We start from the raw sequence: 19,095 nt of genomic DNA on the forward strand, positions 1-19,095 counted from the left end.
GGTATGTCGTGCTGCCCTTGCACAAAGCCTAGGCCCTTGATGGCACGACCTTAGTTCCCACCCCGTCTGAAAGTCTTTAGGCTCAGAAGGCCCTGCACAAGCACAGCTGGAGGCTCCCTGGCTGTGGACAAGAGCAGCAGGGTTTTGAGCCCTTGAGGAGAGAGGCTTGTCCCAGTCAGCCCTGTGGCCTGGGGGCCTGGCTTACAGGCCCAGCCATGCAGGAGCTGCACAGGTTTCTGTCCCACCCCTCCACTGCTATAGGCAGAAGAGTTGAAGTGAAGGATAGCTGTCCCCAGTGGGGTGATGGGCAGCTTGAGGCCCAGGACTAAGCATGGGAGGGCGGGGCGGGGGGGGGGGGCTGATGAAAAAGGCTGGCCTGGTCGGACAGAGGGCCTCAGACGAGGCCGCCACTGGAGGCCTGGCTTTAGAAGTGCTTTAGGGAATATCCCATCAGCCCTTCAGCTTCCTGTCCCTCCCCTCAGGGAGACTCCATCACGTGCCTCCCCCACCTCTCCTGGCACTCTCGGCTCCTCCTGTTCAGGCCTGCCCACTCTCAGAGCCCGACACCTCTCTGGGCCTTGGCATCCTGCAAGACTCCAGCATCCTGGACCTTCCCAGCCAGTAATTTCTGGAATGTCCAATAAAAACCCAGGGGCCTGATGGGTGCCCCTGTGCCAGCCACTATACTAAGGCCTGCGGCATGACCTCATTTTTCATTTAATCTTCAACTAATGGTTTGCTGGGTTTTGTTTTTGTTATTTTATGGAGTTCTGAACCATGGTAAGATCAGCCACACAAAGGGTTGAGGGCTCCTTCCCACCCTTCCCAAGTTGTGTTTTATTGTTATTTTGAGGGAGAGAAAAACAAACATTGATTTGTTGTTCCACTTATTTATGCATTCATTGGTTGATTCTTGTATGTGTCCTTACTGAGGATCAAACCTGCAACCTTGGTGTATAGGGATGATGCTCTAACCAACTGAGCTACCCAGCCAGGGCTTTCCCTAGTTCTTAGTTTCCCTTTCTGAAGACAAACTTTATTGCTAGATATTGGTTTTCTTCCAGGAATATTCTGTGCATGTATGTAAGGAAATCCACAGAGATACTTACTAAAAAGTGGTAGCACACTCTAGACTACCAGCACTTTGATTTTCTTACCTGTCTGTACAAATAGACCCATTTCAGTATTCCTTGTGCGGATGGGATGCTATACCCAGTGCTGGCTGGTGGCTATTCAGGCTGTTTCCATCTGCTGCCAGTCCAAGCAACAGTGCAATGAATATCTTCCTGCATACATCCTTGTTCATGGGCACAAATGCAGCTGTAGGATCTAACCCCACCAGAGGGTGTTAAGCATTTTATATTTTATATTTTAGTTCTTGTTTTGAAAAGGTAATGCATTCTCATGGTTCAAAACCCAAAAAGACAAAAGTGAAAAAATTTTATCATTTCTCTTCCCAAAGGAAGAGACTGTTACCTTCCAAAGAGACTCAATGATATCTAATATTTTTTTTTAAATATTTTATTGATTGATTTTTTTTAGAGAGAGAGGAGTGAGAGAGAGAGACAGAGAGAGAGAGAGAGAGAGAGAAGGGGGAGGAGCAGGAAGCATCAACTCCCATATGTGCCTTGACCAGGCAAGCCCAAGGTTTCGAACTGGCGACCTCAGTGTTCCAGGTCGACGCTTTATCCCACTGCGCCACGACAGGTCAGGCCTAATATGTTTTTTTTTTCCATTTTATACACCAATGGTATCATGGAATACACCCCATTCTGCACCTGTTATCTTGAAGACTTTCCATTATCAGTCCATCATAGAGTCCTAATACCTTTTTATAACAGCTGTATAACGTTTTCCAGTAAATGGAGGTACCATCTTGAACCAGTGCCTTCGAGATGTCCATTGAGTTGTGTCCACAGTGTAGCTAGTTAACAGTGGTTGGCAAACTCATTAGTCAACAGAGCCAAATATCAACAGTACAACGATTGAAATTTCTTTTGAGAGCCAAAAATTTTAAACTTAAACCATATAGGTAGGTACATTCCTTATCAAGGTAGCGCCCACACGTGGTATCATGTGGAAGAGCCACACTCAAGGGGCCAAAGAGCCACATGTGGCTCACGAGCCACAGTTTGCCGACCACTGAGCTGCTAGTACAGGTGATACTGCAAAGAATATTCACTTTCATGCATCAATAAGTTCCTGAGATGGACATTGCTGGGTCAAAGGTAGGCTTGTTCATAATTTTGACAGCTGTTGCTAAAAATTCTCCAATTTAGACTGGTGGTGGAACAGTGGATAGAGTGTTGACTTGAGATGCTGAGGTCCCAGGTTCGAAACCCCGAGGTCGCTGGCTTAAGCGTGGCATTATCAACATGGTCCCATGGTCGCTGGCTTGAACAAGGGGTCACTGGCTCAAGTGGACCCCCCTTTCTCTTTCTCTCTCTCTCTCCTCTGAAAAAGGAATAAATAAAGTCTTTAAAATAGATAGATAGAGGCCTGACCTGTGGTGGCGCAGTGGATAAAGCGTCAACATGGAAATGCTGAGGTCGCCGGTTCGAAACCCTGGGCTTGCCTGGTCAAGGCACATATGGGAGTTGATGATTCCATCTCCTCCCCCCTGTCTCTCTCTCTCTCTCTCTCTCTCTCTCTCTCTCTCTCTCTCTCCTCTCTAAAGTGAATAAATAAAATAAAAATTAAGAAAAAAACCTGCTCATATACTTTGATATAGTAATTCTACTTCTAGGAATCTATTCTGAGAAAATAATCTGATTGCAGGCAAATATTTAAAAAAATAGGTAGGTAGGTAGGTAGGTAGGTAGATAGATAGATAGATATCTAGATAGATAGATAGATAAGATTCTCTAACTTGCATTCCCACCAGCCAGGAATAAGATGCCTGTTCCCCTATGCCCTCACAAACTGAGCATATTGATTTGTGCCAATCTGAAGGGTGAAAATTGAATCTTTAAATTTTTAAAATGTATTTATTCATTTGAGAGGAGAGACAAAGAGAGAGACGAGAAGGGGGTGAGGAGCAGGAAACTTCAGCTCCCGTATGTGCCTTGATCAGGTAAACCCAGGGTTTTGAACCAGCGATTCAGCATTCCAGGTCAGCGCTTTATCCACTGCATCACCACAGGCCAGGCTGAAAAACTGAATCTTTTTATTTTTTTTGTATTTCTTTTGTATTTCTCCGAAGCTGGAAACGGGGAGGCAGTCAGACAGACTCCCGCATGCGCCCGACCGGGATCCACCCAGGATGCCCACCAGGGGGCGATGCTCTGCCCATCTTGGGGCGTCGCTCTGCCGCAATCAGAGCCATTCTAGTGCCTGAGGCAGAGGCCACAGAGCCATCCTCAGCGCCCGGGCCAACTTTGCTCCAGGGAAGCCCTAGCTGCTGAAGGGGAAGAGAGAGATAAAGGAGAGGGGAAGGGTGGAGAAGCAGATAGGCGCTTCTCCTGTGTGCCCTGGCCGGGAATCGAACCCGGGACTCCTGCATGCCAGGCCGATGCTCTACCACTGAGCCAACTGGCCAGGGCTGAAAAACTGAATTTTACTGTGTTTGAAGTATGCCTCTGTTCGTGTGTTTTTGAGCCATTTATATGTTCTTTTCTGTGAGCTGTCTTTGTATTTTCCCATTTTTCTATATGGTTATTGGTTCTTTTTTTCCCTGCTTTGTCATGATTTCTCCCCATTTTGTTATTGCACTTTATTTTTCCTTGCTGAAATCTTTTTTTTTTTAATGTAGTCTTTTTTGTGTGTGTGTATTTTTCTGAAGTGAGAAGTGGGGAGGCAGAGAGAGACCTCCACATGTGCCCGACCAGGATTCACCTGGCATGCCCACCAGGGGAAGATGCTCTTCCCCTTCCGGGGCACTGCTCCACTGCAACCTGAGCCATTCTAGTGCCTGAGGCCATGGAGCCATCCTCAGCACCTGGGCCAACTTTGCTCCAGGGGAGCCCTAGCTGCTAAAGGGGAAGAGAGAGATAGAGAGAAAGGAGAGGGGAAGGGTGGAGAAGCAGATAGGCGCTTCTCTGTGTGCCTTGGCCGGAAATCAAACCGGGACTTCCACAAGCCGGGCTGACACTCTACCGCTGAGCTAGCCAGCCAGGGCTTTAATGTAGTCTTTTTTTTTTTCTTTTTTTTACAGGGACAGAGAGAGAGGGATAGATAGGGACAGACAGACAGGAACGGAGAGAGATGAGAAGCTTCAATCATCAGTTTTTCTTGCAACATCTTAGTTGTTCATTGATTGCTTTCTCATAAGTGCCTCGACTGTAGGCCTTCAGCAGACTGAGTAACCCCTTGCTCAAGCCAGCGACCTTGGGTCCAAGCTGATGAGCTTTCTGCTCAAGCCAGATGAGCCCGCACTCAAGCTAGCGACCTCGGGGTCTCAAATCTGGGTCCTCTGCATCCCAATCCGATGCTCTATCCACTGTGCCACTGCTTGGTCAGGCTAATGTAGTCTTTTAATTTCTTTTTTCTAGTACCTACCTGATCTTAGTTTTTGCATTTTGATTATATTCCATCTGGGCTCTAGTGATGAGGTAGGGATCCAACTTCTCTCTTCCCATATGGTTACCCAGCTGTCTCCACATCATGTACTGAATAATTCATCGTTTTCCACGGATTTGAAATGTCATTTTATCATATACTAAATTTCCACATATATATGAGTGCTTTTGTGGATTCTACTCTGTACCAGCAAATTTCTCTATTCGTGGGCCATGCATGTTTTAAAAATTATTGTATCTTTTTGTTTTCATAATTTATGGTATCCTCTTATTTGCCCTCTTTGTTCCACTTGAACTTTAGAACTAGTTTGTCTCTCTTTTTTTTTAAGATTTCATTTATTGATTTTTAGAGAGAGAGAGAAGGAGGGAGGGGCAGGAAGCATCCACTCGCAGTAGCTGCCTCTCGCATGCACCTTGATAGGCGAGCCTGGGGATTTCGCACCGGCGACCTCAGAGCTCCAGGTCGACGCTCCACCCACTGCCCTACTGCAGGCCAGGCAGAACTAGTTAGTCTTTTAAAATATTGATAGTATTATTTTATTTGGATCTCATCAAATGTTTATATTAATTGATGGAGAACTGACATCCTTAAAATGATGTCAAGGCCCTGGCCGGTTGGCTCAGCGGTAGAGCGTCGGCCTGGCGTGCGGGGGACCCGGGTTCGATTCCCGGCCAGGGCACATAGGAGAAGCACCCATTTGCTCCTCCACCCCCCCCCCTTCCTCTCTGTCTCTCTCTTCCCCTCCCGCAGCCAAAACTCCATTGGAGCAGGGATGGCCCGGGCGCTGGGGATGGCTCCTTGGCCAATGCCCCAGGCGGCAGAGCGACGCCCCGGAGGGGCAGAGCATCACCCCCTGTTGGGCAGAGCCTCGCCCCTGGTGGGTGTACCGGGTGGATCCCAGTCAGGCGCATGCGGGAGTCTGACTGTCTCTCTCCATTTCCAGCTTCAGAAAAATACAATAAATAAATAAATAAATAAAATTATGTCAATAATAATATTAACTTTATATCCAAATTCAGGAATAGATACCTTCCCATTGGTTCATGCTTTCTCTGATGTCTTTTTGTAGTAGTTTAAGTTTTCTTCATTGAAAGTTCTTGCTTGCATATTTATTCTTTTTTAAAAAAAATTATTGATTGCCTGATGAGGCGGTGGTGCAGTGGATATAGGGTCGAACTGGAATGCACAGGACCCAGGTTTGAAACCCCAAGGTCGCCAGCTTGAGCGCTGGTTCATCTGGTTTGAGCAAGGCTCACCAACTTGAGCCCAAGGTCACTGGCTTGAGCAAGGGGTTACTCAGTCTGCTGAAGCCCCCTGGTCAAGGCACATATGAGAAAGCAATCAATGAACAACTAAGGTGCCACAACAAAAAGTTGATGCTTCTCATCTTTCTCCTTTCCTGTCTTTCTGTCCCTATCTGTCCCTCCCTCTGTCTCTGTCACACACACACACAAAAAAAATTTATTGATTGATTTTTTTTTGTGTGTGGGGGTATTTTTCTGAAGTGAGAAGTGGGGAGGCTGACACACAGACTCCCACATGCACCCGACTGGGATCCACCCGGCATGCCCACTAAGAGGGCAATACTCTGCCCATCTGGGGTGTTGCTCCGTTGCTACCAGAGGCATTCTAGCACCTGAGGCTGAGGCCATGGAGCCATCCTCAGCACCTGGGCCAACTTTGCTCCAATGGAACCTTGGCTGTGGGAGGGGAAGAGAGAGACAGAGAGGAAGGAGAGGGGGAAGGGTGGAGAAGTAGATGAGCGCTTCTCGTGTGTGCCCTGGCTGGTATTCAAACCCGGGACTTCCACATGCCAGGCTAATGCTCTACCGATGAGCCAACTGGCCAGGACTGGTTGATTCTTTTTAGAGAGAAAAGGAGACAGAAACATCGATCTGTTTCTTTTTCTTTTAATTTTTTTAAATTTTTTATTTATTTTTTACAGAGACAGTGAGTCAGAGAGAAGGATAGATAGGGACAGACAGACAGGAACGGAGAGAGATGAGAAGCATCAATCATCAGTTTTTTGTTGCGCGTTGCAACACCTTAGTTGTTCACTGATTGCTTTCTCATATGTGCCTTGACCGCAGGCCTTCAGCAGACCAAGTAACCTCTTGTTCGAGCCAGCAACCTTGGGTCCAAGCTGGTAAGCTTTTTGCTTAAGCCAGATGAGCCCGCGCTCAATCTGGTGACCTCAGGCCTCGAACCTGGGTCCGCGGCATCCCAGTATGACGCTCTATCCACTGCGCCACTGCCTGGTCAGGCTACAATATTATTTTAATAAAAATATAATTACATACTGTATAAATATCCAAACTGTATTGCAATCAATCGAAACAATATTCGATTAATAGAATGAGCTTGAAGGGGTTATATCGCAAATAAAACAATTATTTCGTTTTACAAACAGCCTGGGCACGTTTTCAATTATTAACTGCAGCTGTTGTCCATGCTACAATGCCACATGATTCAGCACATTTGACCACAAAAATAACAAATTGTTTGACCTTGGGTGCGCACTGGCAAACTCCGCCTAGAAGAATGTGGGTTTCACATCGCCGCTAAACGTCCAACAGTTCATATCGAGTACAGACGAGTACAAAAGTTGTAATTCTTTAAAATGGAATTAAAAAAAAAAAATCACGAATCCATTCTACCAATTAATGGAAGTTAACCCTAGATTAGTCACATGCAGAATTCTTTTCTGCATATCACTATCTTCTTAAATATCTTGATTTCCAATAATCAAAGACGCTTCCACTTCTGAATAGCTAAGATTTTAAAGTAGCGGAGAATATTAAAAATTTAATCGCGGGCCACATAAACTCATTATGTGGGCCGGATCTGGCCCACGGGCCGTATGTTGGCCATGCCTGGGCCAGACCATATTTATCCTTTAAAAAAATTTTTTTTGCCCTGATTGGATGGCTTAGTAGTTGGTTAGAGCATCATCCAGAAGTGCAAAGATTGCTGGTTCAGTCCCTAATTGGGGCCATACGTGAACAGCTTGATGTTTCTCTCTCCCTTCTTCTCTTAGTGAAATCAATAAATAAAATATATTTTAAAACTTTTATTAAAGTATAGTTGGCATACAATATTAGTTTCAGATGTATAACATAGTGATTCAACATTTATGTACCTTATGATGTATAGTTACCATCTGTCACTGCAAGTTATCACATTATTAACTAGAATTGATTCGTGCATAGATTCAAGTGTTGTGTATTTTTTGCTTCTTTTTATAAATGGGCTCTTTTTCATTCCTTTCCACATATATTTGTGATCTAAAATATATATAAATATATATAAATATATATAAATATAGAAACTATATATTTACAATATAAAGTAACAAATTATATAATATATAATTTTCTAACAAAGCTAACTACAGACTTTCTTCAGATTTCGTTCATTTTCCCACACATGTCCTTATTCTGATCCTGGATCTCATATTGTATGTGGTTGTCATGTCAACTCAGTCTCTGGTCTGTGATAGTTTCTCAGACTTTCTTCATTTTTCATGACCTTAACAGTTTTGAGGGGTGCTGGTCAGGTATGTTGTAGACTGTCCCTCAGTTGGTTTTGTCTGATGTTTTTCTCAGGGTGAGACTAGGGATATGGGTTTTTAAGAAGAAGACCAGCCTGACCTGTGGTGGCGCAGTGGATAAAGCGTCGACCTGGAAATGCTGAGGTCGCCAGTTCGAAACCCTGGGCTTGCCTGGTCAAGGCACATATGGGAGTTGATGCTTCCAGCTCCTCCCCCCTTCTCTCTCTGTCTCTCCTCTCTCTTTCTGTCTCTCCCTCTCCTCTCTAAAAAAAAAAAAAAAAGAATAAATTAAAAAAATAAATAGCCTGACCAGGTGGTGGCGCAGTGGATAGAGCGTCGGACTGGGATGCGGAAGGACCCAGGTTCGAGACCCCGAGGTCGCCAGCTTGAGCGCGGGCTCATCTGGCTTGAGCAAAGAGCTCACCAGCTTGGACCCCAGGTTGCTGGCTCCAGCAGGGGGTTACTCAGTCTGCTGAAGGCCCACGGTCAAGGCACATGTGAGAAAGCAATCAATGAACAACTAAGAAGTTGCAACGCGCAACGAGAAACTGATGATTGATGCTTCTCATCTCTCTCCGTTCCTGTCTGTCCCTGTCTATCTCTGCCTCTGTAAAAATAAATAAATAAATAAATAAATAAATAAAAGAAGAAGACCAGCCTGACCTGTGGTGGCACAGTGGATAGAGCATCAGACTGAAACACAGAAGACCCAGTTTGAAAACCCAAGGTCGCCAGCTTGAGCACAGGCTCACCAGCTTGAGTGCGGGGTTGCTGGCTTGAGCGTGGGATCAGAGACATGACTCCATGGTCGCTGGCTTGAGCCCAAAGGTTGCTAGCTTGAACCCAAGGTCTCTGGCTTGAGCAAGGGGTCACTCACTCTACTGTAGCCCCTCCCCCACTTCAAGGCACATATGAGAAAGCAATCAATGAACACTTAAGGTGTCACAACCTAGAATTGATGCTTCTCATCTCTCTCTTCCTGTCTGTCTGTCCCTATCTGTCTCTGTCACACACACAAACACAAGAAAAAAGAAAAAGAAAAAAAGAAGAAGACTACCAACATGGTGTCCTTATCACATCGCCTCAGGGGTACATGCCATCAACATGATTTGTCACTGTCACATTAGCCTGGATCACTTGGCTAAGGTATCTGCAGCTTTCTCCACTGTGAGGTAGCCTCCCCCACCCATCTGTGCTGTTTTTTGGAAGCCAGTCACTAAGTGCAGCCCACACAAGGGAAAGTGCGCGGAGGCTGGGAGAAGCCGCATAAATTACTTGGAATTCTTTTTTTTTTTTTTCATTTTTCTGAAGCTGGAAACAGGGAGAGACAGTCAGACAGACTCCCGCATGCGCCCGACCGGGATCCACCTGGCACGCCCACCAGGGGAGATGCTCTGCCCACCAGGGGGCGATGCTCTGCCCATCCTGGGCGTCGCCATGCTTCGACCAGAGCCACTCTAGCGCCTGGGGCAGAGGCCACAGAGCCATCCCCAGCGCCCGGGCCATCTTTGCTCCAATGGAGCCTCGGCTGCGGGAGGGGAAGAGAGAGACAGAGAGGGAAAGCGCGGCGGAGGGGTGGAGAAGCAAATGGGCGCTTCTCCTGTGTGCCCTGGCTGGGAATCGAACCCGGGCCCTCCGCACGCTAGGCCGACGCTCTACCGCTGAGCCAACCGGCCAGGGCTACTTGGAATTCTTTTATAAGGAAGATTTGTTTCTTTGCCCACACTTATTTATCAAATTAAAAATTTATATTAGTTTGGTGTCAGAAATATTTATTTTATAATTTGGGTTTAGCCTGACCTGTGGTGGTGCAGTGGATAAAGCGTCGATCTGGAAATGCTGAGGTCGCCGGTTCAAAACCCTGGGCTTGCCTGGTCAAGGCACATATGGGAGTTGATGCTTCCAGCTCCTCCCCCCTGTCTCTCTCTCCTCTCTAAAATGAATAAATAAAATAAAAAAATAAAAATATATTTATAATTTGGGTTTAATCAAAACCACATCATTTTGTTGCTTAAATTGTTCTGGATTCAGGCGGCGCAGTGGCTAGAGCGTCGGACTGGGATGCAGAGGACCCAGGTTCGAGACCCCGGGGGTCGCCAGCTTGAGTGCGAGCTCATCTGGTTTGAGCAAAAAAGCTCACCAGCTTGGACCAGGGTCACTGGCTCGAGCAGGGGGTTACTTGGTCTGCTGTAGCCCCACGGTCAGGGCACATATGAGAAAGCGGTCAACGAACAACTAAGGTGTCACAATTGTTCTGGATTCAGCCATTGGGAGCTCTTTCTGGTAGACTCTGTGTCCCTTTGATGTGCCACCATCCTTTTGTTCCTTTTGCAACTTCCTTACTTTCTTGGCATTATGAGATGCTCCAGGCTCATCTTGTATTTGTCCAGCCCCAAACCTAAATCAGCCATGTCTCCAAGGAGTCTGGTTCATTTATTAGCAAGTAGCATTAGAAACCAAGGTCTGGGAGCTAAGTGTGTTTGTTGCTCCTGGGGTGGCACTTCTAGGCCCTCTCAGCTGACAGAGTAGGAAATGTCTGTGTCCATACTTGCCCGAGGACAGACATACCCCTCCGTTACATTTTGTGACTAGTAATTATTTGCATATAAAAATGAAATTGCTTTAGCCTGACCAGGTGGTGGCGCAGTGGATAGAGCGTCGAACTAGGATGCGGAGTTCCCAGGTTTGAGCCCCACGGTCGCCGGCTTGAGCGCGGGCTCATCTGGTTTGAGCAAGGCTCACCAGCTTGGACCCAAGGTCGCTGGCTAGGGCAAGGGGTTACTCAGTCTGCTGAAGGCCCACGGTCAAGGTACATATGAGAAAGCAATCAATGAACAACTAAGGTGTCCCAACGAAAAACTGATGATTACTGCTTCTCATCTCTCTCCGTTCCTGTCTGTCCCTATCTATCCCTCTCTCTGACTCTCTCTCTGTCTCTGTAAAAAAAATAAAATAAAATTGCTTTATATGTCCAAACTTTTTCCTCTCCAGCGTTACTAAATTGTCTTGTTTCTCTCTTTGTATCATCTCATTTCATTTCACAACAACTCTATGAAGTTAAGACCATTATTATCCCCTTTATAGAGAAGGAAACTGAGGCTCAGAGAGTTTAAGTAACTTGCATGGATGATATACCCTGGGAGGAGCTTTCAAACTCAGGAGGCCTCACTTTATTTTTAATTATTTTATTTATTCAATTAGAGAGAAGAGAGAGAGGGAGAGAGAGAGAGAGGAGAGACAGGGGGGAGGAGCTGGAAGCATCAACTCCCATATGTGCCTTGACCAGGCAAGCCCAGGGTTTCGAACCGGCAACCTCAGCATTTCCAGGTCGACGCTTTATCCACTGTGCCACCACAGGTCAGGCAGGAGGCCTCACTTTAGAAGCCAGGAAGCTCTGTTTGTACTGCGTCCTCGTGTCCTGATGGCTCTAAGACCCATCTGGCTTTTGGGAAGCTGACCAGTGGCATTATAATGGTGACCAAAGACCCAGACATCTGTGTGGTAAGCATACCCCCATTCAGGGCCCAGGGAGGTTGAGTTGCATGGAGTGGCATGGAACTGTAATTCACAGGCAGGATAGACCACAATTAATGGTGGCCCAGATGGCTGGGCCAGAGGATTCCAGAAGAGGTGCTTCTGGGAGCTTGATGCAGTCCAGGGAAGGGCTGGGATTAGGCCATTTGGGAAGAAGCTGTGTGGCAAAGGCCAGGCAGTGTGGTGGTGCAGGGCACCCAGAAAGCTGGCTTTAGGTGACTATCACAATGAACTGTGGGATGCAGAATTCCCCACCTGTTGTCTGTCCCTGGCCAGGCCCTCTCAATCGCCTCCCAGGCCACCTGACTTTCTGTGGCTAATCCTCCAGGGCTCAGCTTAGGTGTGTCATCAGGCCCTTCCTGAATCCCCGCCCTCAGAAAGGCTGGTGCAGCCCCTGGATCCCCTCAGCCCCCAAGGCCTGAACTAGCCCAGTGCTGGTTTCCATCTGTTTGTGCCTGGCTGTATGTCTCCCTCACAAGCCACAGATGGCGGGCTGTGTGCCCAGCGCCAGGTCCGGAGTGCTGAAGGAGCATGTGCTGGGGGACTTGGTGGGTGCTCCCTGGAGCACTACGTGGGAGGACGTGAGGGACACAGGAGTGGTGTTGCAACAGACAGCAGTCCAGCCCCCTTAGGGGGAACGATGAGAGAAATTGTGAAACTTATATCCCAGGCCGACAGGCAGCCCAGTCTGGCTTGCTAGTTTTGGGAAGCCTGCCCTAGTTGCTCACTCCTGTCACAGCTCAGCTCAGCCCCTGCAGTGAGAGGAGCTTCCTCAAAGTCCTTCTCCACAGGACCACGGAGGACCTGCTTCTGAAGCCTCTCACCCCTGGGCCCAATGAAGAAAGGCAGGCTTGGTGGCCCAAGGTCCTGGCTTCTGGTGCCCGTGCTGCCACTTCCTGCTGGACAATACTGGGCAATCACTGCATCCCTCTGAGCCTCAGTGAGCACCAGGCTCTGGGCTGGGGCTTTGCACATCACAGGTTCTTCATAAATAGGAACTGCTGCTAGTGATGCTAATGTAAGAGTTTCCTAGGGAATGTGGCACCCCTGCAGTTTATGGGACTTCATGGGAACTTTAGGATAGTCCCTGTTCAGACTGGCCTCCATCATTCCAAAGCCATGCATTGAGAAACTACACTGGGACCTAGAGATGCCCTACCCCTTCCACCAGCCCTGCTGGCTGTTCCTGAAGAAGCCCGGCCCAAGAAGGCACTCTGTCAAAAGGGAGGCAAAGGTTTTCCCGGACACCCAGAGCTGGCTTCCAAGGTGGGCAGGAGCAAGAGAGGGTGGCCCAGGCAGGGGAGTGGGCCCCACTGACGGCCTTAAGGAAGACCAGCCTGGTGTCAGCCCCACACACCCCCGAGTGCCCAAAGGGAAGGGGGGTTTAGTTGATTTACTCCCTGCCTTGCTCTCCAAAGGAAATGAGGTGGCTCCCAAAACCCAAACTCTGAGAAGTTACAGAGTTTGGGGAAATTGAGTGGAGGAGGCAATCAGGGCAGCAAAGGAAGAATAGTCCCCACTCACTGACCTGAAGACCTGGAACAGCTAGCTGCCAAAGGTAGTCACAAGTCTGGCTCTGAGCTCCCTACTGGCTGAGAAGAGTAAAACAAACGCAGGACCAGATCCAACAGGGGAGGATGAAAACATCCAGTGATCTGGAGAGACACTCTCATTGCCATCATTGCTCCCGGGAGGATGCACTCCTCCCCACTTCAGGGTTAGCTCCTCCTTGTTCCTCCACATCCCCCAAGCTGAGGTGTTCATGTTCGTGTTCTTACCGTTCCTGGATCCCATGTGTTCTAGAACCTTCTCTCCTAAGGTAGGGCTCTCTCTCTCTCTTTTTTTTTTTTTTAACAGTACATGCATTTAAAAAATATATTTAAAATTTTATTCAATAAACATTTTTTATTGATTGATTTTTAGAGAGAGGGGAGAGAGAGAGAAATCAACTTGTTGTTCCACTTATCCATGCACTCATTGGTTGATTCTTGTATGTGCTCTAGTCAGAGATTGAACCCACAACCTTGGCATATTGGGACGATGCTCTAACCAACATAACTATCTGGCTAGGGCTTTCTTTCTTTTTAAAACCCATCTCATCCTGACCAGGCGGTGGCGCAGTGGAAAGAGCACCGGACTGGGATGCGGAAGATCCAGGTTCGAGACCCCGAGGTCGCCAGCTTGAGAGCGGGCTCATCTGGTTTGAGCAAAAGCCCACCAGCTTGGACCCAAGGTCGCTGGCTCGAGCAAGGGGTTACTCGGTCTGCTGTAGCCCCACGGTCAAGGCACATATGAGAAAGCAATCAATGAACAACTAAGGTGTCCCAACGAGAAACTGATGATTGATGCTTCTCATCTCTCTGTGTTCCTGTCTGTCCCTATCTATCCCTCTCTTTGACTCTCACTCTGTCTCTGTAAAAACAAAAACAAAACAAAACAAAAAACACCTATCTCAGCATCCTGGCAAGCTATAAGTGAAATTCTTGGTTAGTGCAGAAACAGAAACATCTATGCATTTCACCCAGTACCTGGGCATCTGGTCAGAGATGTGGGACCCCCTCTGTAGGCAGGAGTCAGGTGGAGGCAGATGAAGGGGAAGCTGGGCAAACCCAGACATTCCAAGCTGGATGGAGAAGGAACTTACCAGGTCCAGGGAGGGAAGATTTAGGTTGTTTTTTTTTTTTTTTAATTTTTTCTTTATTTTATTTATTCATTTTTAGAGAGGAGAGAGACAGAGGGAGGAGCTGGAAGCATCAACTCCCATATGTGCCTTGACCAGGCAAGCCCAGGGTTTCGAACCGGCGACCTCAGCATTTCCAGGTCAGCGTTTTATCCACTGCGCCACCACAGGTCAGGCAAGATTTAGGTTTTGAAGGACCTACAGGTGGAGCCTCAGGCAGAAAACTTGGCATTAGCAGTGGGGGAGATGTCAACCAATTTCTAAATCCTTCAGCTTTGTTTGCGCAGGGATTTGGGGTTGAACTACTGTGACCTGTTGTGTACTAGGCTCAGCATCCTCTGTCCTGCCCTTCCTCAATGATTGCCATTTGACATATTCAGTGCTATTTACTCTTGTGGGCAGAGGAAGGTGGGAGGGCTCCTCAGAGGAGATCACAAAGCTGCTGTCAAGGGTTACCTACTGCCCCCCGACTTAGGAGAGACCTCTCACACGGACATACCAGGTATAGGATGTAGATTCAGGGATCACTTACGTAATAGTTTAGTAAATGGTCCGGCCCATAGTAGGTTCTCAAGAAATGATGTCTGCTTTTGATGGGTGCAGAGCAGCGAGCCAGCGCAGTGCGGTGACTCCGCCAAGGTCACACAGCTAAGGCTGGATCAGACCCAGGGCGGCATGAGTCCAGCGGGCCTGGGTTTGTCTGGAGCCAGCTTCGCGGAGCGATGTATGAGAAGCCAACGCGGATGTGGGCGCAAAGGACTTCTATTTTGGAGAGGGTGAGAGGAGCGCGGTGAGCGGAGGGGGCTGGGTCTCTCCCCAGGCTCCCTGCGCCCCAGTCACCTTCTCACGACCCTTCCTGGGAGGGGCGTCCGGGGCGAGTAGAGGGAGGCGGTAGGAGCGGTGGGCGGTTACCTCATCGGCTTGCTCCGCCGCCGGCTGGGGCGGCGACTCCGGGCGCCAGAGCGAGAAAAGGACAGAGGCGACCGGGACGCCGAGAGGCAGCATCGGCCTCGGGACCTTGCTACGCTGAGAGACCGTCGCGGCGAGGAGGTTAGACCTCAGTGCTCAGTGTTGCGGGCGGCGCCTCCAGTCGCGCTGGGGGGCGGAGGCGGTGTCTGCGCGCCGCGCGTCGGATCTGTTCTTTCCGAGCTTCGGCACCCGCCGGAGCTGCTCGTGCGTCCGCCGTCGACCGGCTCAGTGGTCTGTCTGCCCTCCTGCCGCCAGCTCCGTCCTCTGGCCTGGCCTCTCTGGTCCCCGGGTGCTCCGGTGAACGATGAGGAGCGCGGTGGGGACGGGGCGCACCGGGCAGGGCGCACGGAGCGGCGCCGGCCCATGAGGCTTTCCAACGCGGGCGCGGCAGCGCGCGCCAGCCATGGGGGGAAGCCTGCGGGTGGCCGTACTAGGAGCCCCGGGCGTAGGCAAGACGGCCATCATTCGCCAGTTCCTGTTTGGTGACTACCCCGAGCGCCATCAGCCCACGGACGGGCCGCGCCTCTACCGTCCCGCGGTGCTGCTCGACGGCGCCGTCTACGACCTGAGCATTCGTGACGGTGACAGCGCTGGATCCGGTCAGAGCCCTGGGGGTCTAGAGGTAGCGGCTCCAGGGGCGAAGAGGGCTGTGACAGTGTGTGTATGTTGGGGGTGGGGTCATTGCACATGAGTGCATCCGCGTGGACAGCCCCAGAGTGTCCAACCGTGTACATGGATTGGAAGGTATATATGTGTCCTGGTGTTCCTGTGTCTCACCCCTTTTCGCTGGCCCAGAGGCACACAAGACCAGGCCAGAGGCCATGAGATTTTGCAAAGTGGCTTTTTCTCTCCAGCGTGTAAGTGCCTCTATATTTGCCTGCCTCCGCTAGTGGGTCTGGATCAGTGCAGGTGGAGCGTGGTCGTGCCTCCCTCAAGGGTGAATGTTGGATGTTTGGACCTTGAACAAAGCCAGTGGGAGAGTTGGGACCAGGCACGGGGGTGTACTTTTCTTGGGGGGGGGTGTGTGCCACTCTCTGTTCCCTCATTTCTGTGACGTGGAGCAAAGACTTGTACGAAGTAATTTGTGTCAAGTCCAGGTCAGACTTTTTTTAAATTGACTTTAGGGCAAGAGTGGAATGGAGAGGGAGAAACATCAATTTATTGTTCACTTATTTTTTAATTGATTGATTCTGGTGTCTGCCCTGACTGGGGATTCAGTGGGCATCCTTGGTATATTGGGCCAATGCTCTGCCCAACTGAGATACCTGGCCAGGGCAGACTTTGGTCCTTGAAGTTGGGTAACTCCCAGGGGAGAAGAGACAAGAGCAGGCAGGATTAAGCAGGGTTTCCAGGAGCAGTGGCATTTGGGCTGAACCTGTAAGGATGAGTGAAGTTTTTGGGGTTTTTTTTATAGAGGATTTATTTATTTATTTATTTAGTGGCAGAGACAGAGAGAGTCAGAGGAGGAACAGATAAGGACAGACTGACAGGAAGGGAGGGAGATGAGAAACATCAGTTCTTCGTTGCAGTTTCTTAGTTGTTTATTGATTGATTTCTCATATGTGCCTTGACGGGGGGGGGGGGGTCGCTACACCAGACCAAGTGACCCCTTGTTCAAGCTAGCGACCCTGGGCTCAAGCTGGTGAGCCTTGCTCAAACCAGATGAGCCCGCGCTCAAGCTGGCGACCTCAGGGTCTCCAACCTGAGTCCTCCATGTCCCAGTCCACTCTATGGCTCTATCCACTGCGCCACCACCTGGTCAGGCAAGGGGTTATTCGGTCTGCTGAAGGCCCATGGTCAAGGCACATATGAGAAAGTAATCAATGAACAACTAAGGTGTTGCAACAAAAAACTAATGATTGATGCTTCTCATCTCTCTCTGTTCTTATTTGTCCCTATCTATCTCTCTCTCTGATTCTCTCTGTCTCTGTAAAAAAAAAAGTGGCAAAGGTATTGCAGGTGGAAATAAGAACATGTGTGGCCCTGGCCAGTTGGCTCAATGGTAGAGCATCGGCCTGGCGTGCAGGAGTCCTGGGTTTGATCCCTGGCCAGGACACACAGGAGAAGCGCCCATCTGCTTCTCCACCCCTTCCCCTCTCCTTCCTCTCTGTCTCTCTCTTCCTCTCCCGCAGCCAAGGCTCCATTGGAGCAAAGTTGGCCCAGGCGCTGAGGATGGCTCTATGGCCTCTGCCTCAGGCGCTAGAATGGCTCTGGATGCAACAGAGCATTGCCCCCCTGGTGGGCATGCCGGGTGGATCCCAGTCGAGCACATGCGGGAGTCTGTCTGACTGCCTCCCCGTTTCCAACTTCAGAAAATTACAAAAAAAAAGAAAAAGAAAAAAGAACATGTGTTTAGCCTTGGAGGCCTAAACGTTTACAGCTGCCCACAGCAGGTGGAATGCTTTGGAATTAGTTTTAAGAGCAGTACTAACCAGCCACAGCAAAGAGGGAGGGGAGGAGTTTGACCTGAGCTAAAAGCTGGAAGGAGAAGGAACTAGAAGGATGGCCAAGAGGAGACCTAGAGTGAAGTAGGGCTGGTAGCTGACCAGCTTCAGGCACCTTAGGAAATTTTTACTCTGGTGCCTACGAGGACAGTCGGGCCCAGGGAACTTGGGGGACAGGGCTCACAGGGAAGGATGAGGACGACCAAAGCCTGAGGATGAGGTTTGGTGCCAAGACCCCTGCAGAAGGTCAGGGCACAGGAGAGTGGGGAACTGGCTCCGGCATACCCGGCCTCCCGCCCCTAGGAATGGCCAGACCATAAGGACTGGAGCTTGCAGGACACGGATGCCTTCGTGCTCGTCTATGACATCTGCAGCCCGGACAGCTTTGATTATGTGAAGGTGCTGCGGCAGCGAATTGCGGAGACCAGGTGAGGACGTGACCGGATGCAGGGTGGGATGGTGAGGTTTTTGCTAGTCTGGCTAGGCCTTTGCCCTTGCCTGTGGGGAGTGGGCTTGGTCTCAGGCCTGCTGGGTCAGGCCTTTGTCCACGGGGAGGTCTCTGGCTGCTGGAAAAAATGCTCTTGAGTGTATATGCCCACTGGGGTAATTCTCCAGCATGGCCCCAGTACCCAGCCCTCATTTTCATTTGGCTCCCAGGCCGGCTGGTGCACCCGAGGCGCCCATCCTTGTGGTAGGCAATAAGCGGGACCGTCAACGATTGCGTTTTGGGCCTCGGCGCGCACTGGCTGCTCTGGTGCGCAGGGGCTGGCGCTGCGGCTACCTCGAGTGTTCAGCTAAGTATAATTGGCACGTGCTGCGTCTCTTCCGAGAGCTTTTACGCTGCGCTCTTGTGCGCTCGCGGCCTGCGCACCCAGCTCTGCGCCTACAGGGGGCGTTGCATCCGGCGCGCTGCAGCCTCATGTGACCAAATTGGACCACCTTGCTGTTGGGGTAGCGTGGCAGTTTGTCTGGAACAACCAGGGACTTGGATTGGACGAATTTGCCCAACTTCTTCTGGATTGGACAGAACAGTCTTCTCCCTTATTGGATGAGGAAAGCCCCTCCTGGGCCAGTAGTCTCTTTGAATTTCATCTTTCTGAGACATCGAATCACGATCCCACTGGACAGAAGGAACCTGACTATGAATCTAGCTGGAAGCTTTCAAACTGCTCCTGGAGCCTCGCTGGACAAAATCTTTAGTCATACCTCTCAGGAGATAATAAAGGGGGAAACAGTTCAAGTGCACCTGGTTTTTCTGGGATGGGCAGGGTAGTCTTAAACCTATAGATTAGAGCTGTCAGGCTTTGCTCCTGACAGTTAACTCCAGAATCCCAACATGTAATGATGGCTCCCATAAGGGTTAGGGTGGCCCCAAGGATCAGTCCCCAAGAAGCAGAAAC

The 19,095-nt window shown here is 49.5% G+C and overlaps 1 protein-coding gene across 1 annotated transcript; it reads left to right on the plus strand.

The window, feature by feature from the left end:
* The first annotated feature begins 15,238 nt into the window (after positions 1-15,238).
* Positions 15,239-18,970, plus strand: RASL10A (RAS like family 10 member A). The gene is made up of 3 exons (XM_066260209.1): positions 15,239-15,873; positions 17,999-18,123; positions 18,353-18,970. The coding sequence occupies exons 1-3, from the start codon at positions 15,655-15,657 to the stop codon at positions 18,618-18,620; spliced, it is 612 nt and encodes a 203-aa protein (XP_066116306.1). The 5' UTR covers positions 15,239-15,654; the 3' UTR covers positions 18,621-18,970.
* Positions 18,971-19,095: the final 125 nt, after the last annotated feature.

This window comes from Saccopteryx bilineata, chromosome 2, assembly GCF_036850765.1.
Source record: "Saccopteryx bilineata isolate mSacBil1 chromosome 2, mSacBil1_pri_phased_curated, whole genome shotgun sequence".
NCBI lineage: Eukaryota > Metazoa > Chordata > Mammalia > Chiroptera > Emballonuridae > Saccopteryx > Saccopteryx bilineata.

Excerpts from the sequence above, each read along its gene's own strand:
- RASL10A (XM_066260209.1), top strand. The coding sequence starts at position 15,655 with ATGGGGGGAAGCCTGCGGGTGGCCGTACTAGGAGCCCCGGGCGTAGGC. Across the intron at positions 15,874-17,998 it reads AGAGCCCTGGGGGTCTAGAG|GAATGGCCAGACCATAAGGA; the intron begins GTAGCGGCTCCA and ends TCCCGCCCCTAG. Across the intron at positions 18,124-18,352 it reads CAGCGAATTGCGGAGACCAG|GCCGGCTGGTGCACCCGAGG; the intron begins GTGAGGACGTGA and ends TTTGGCTCCCAG.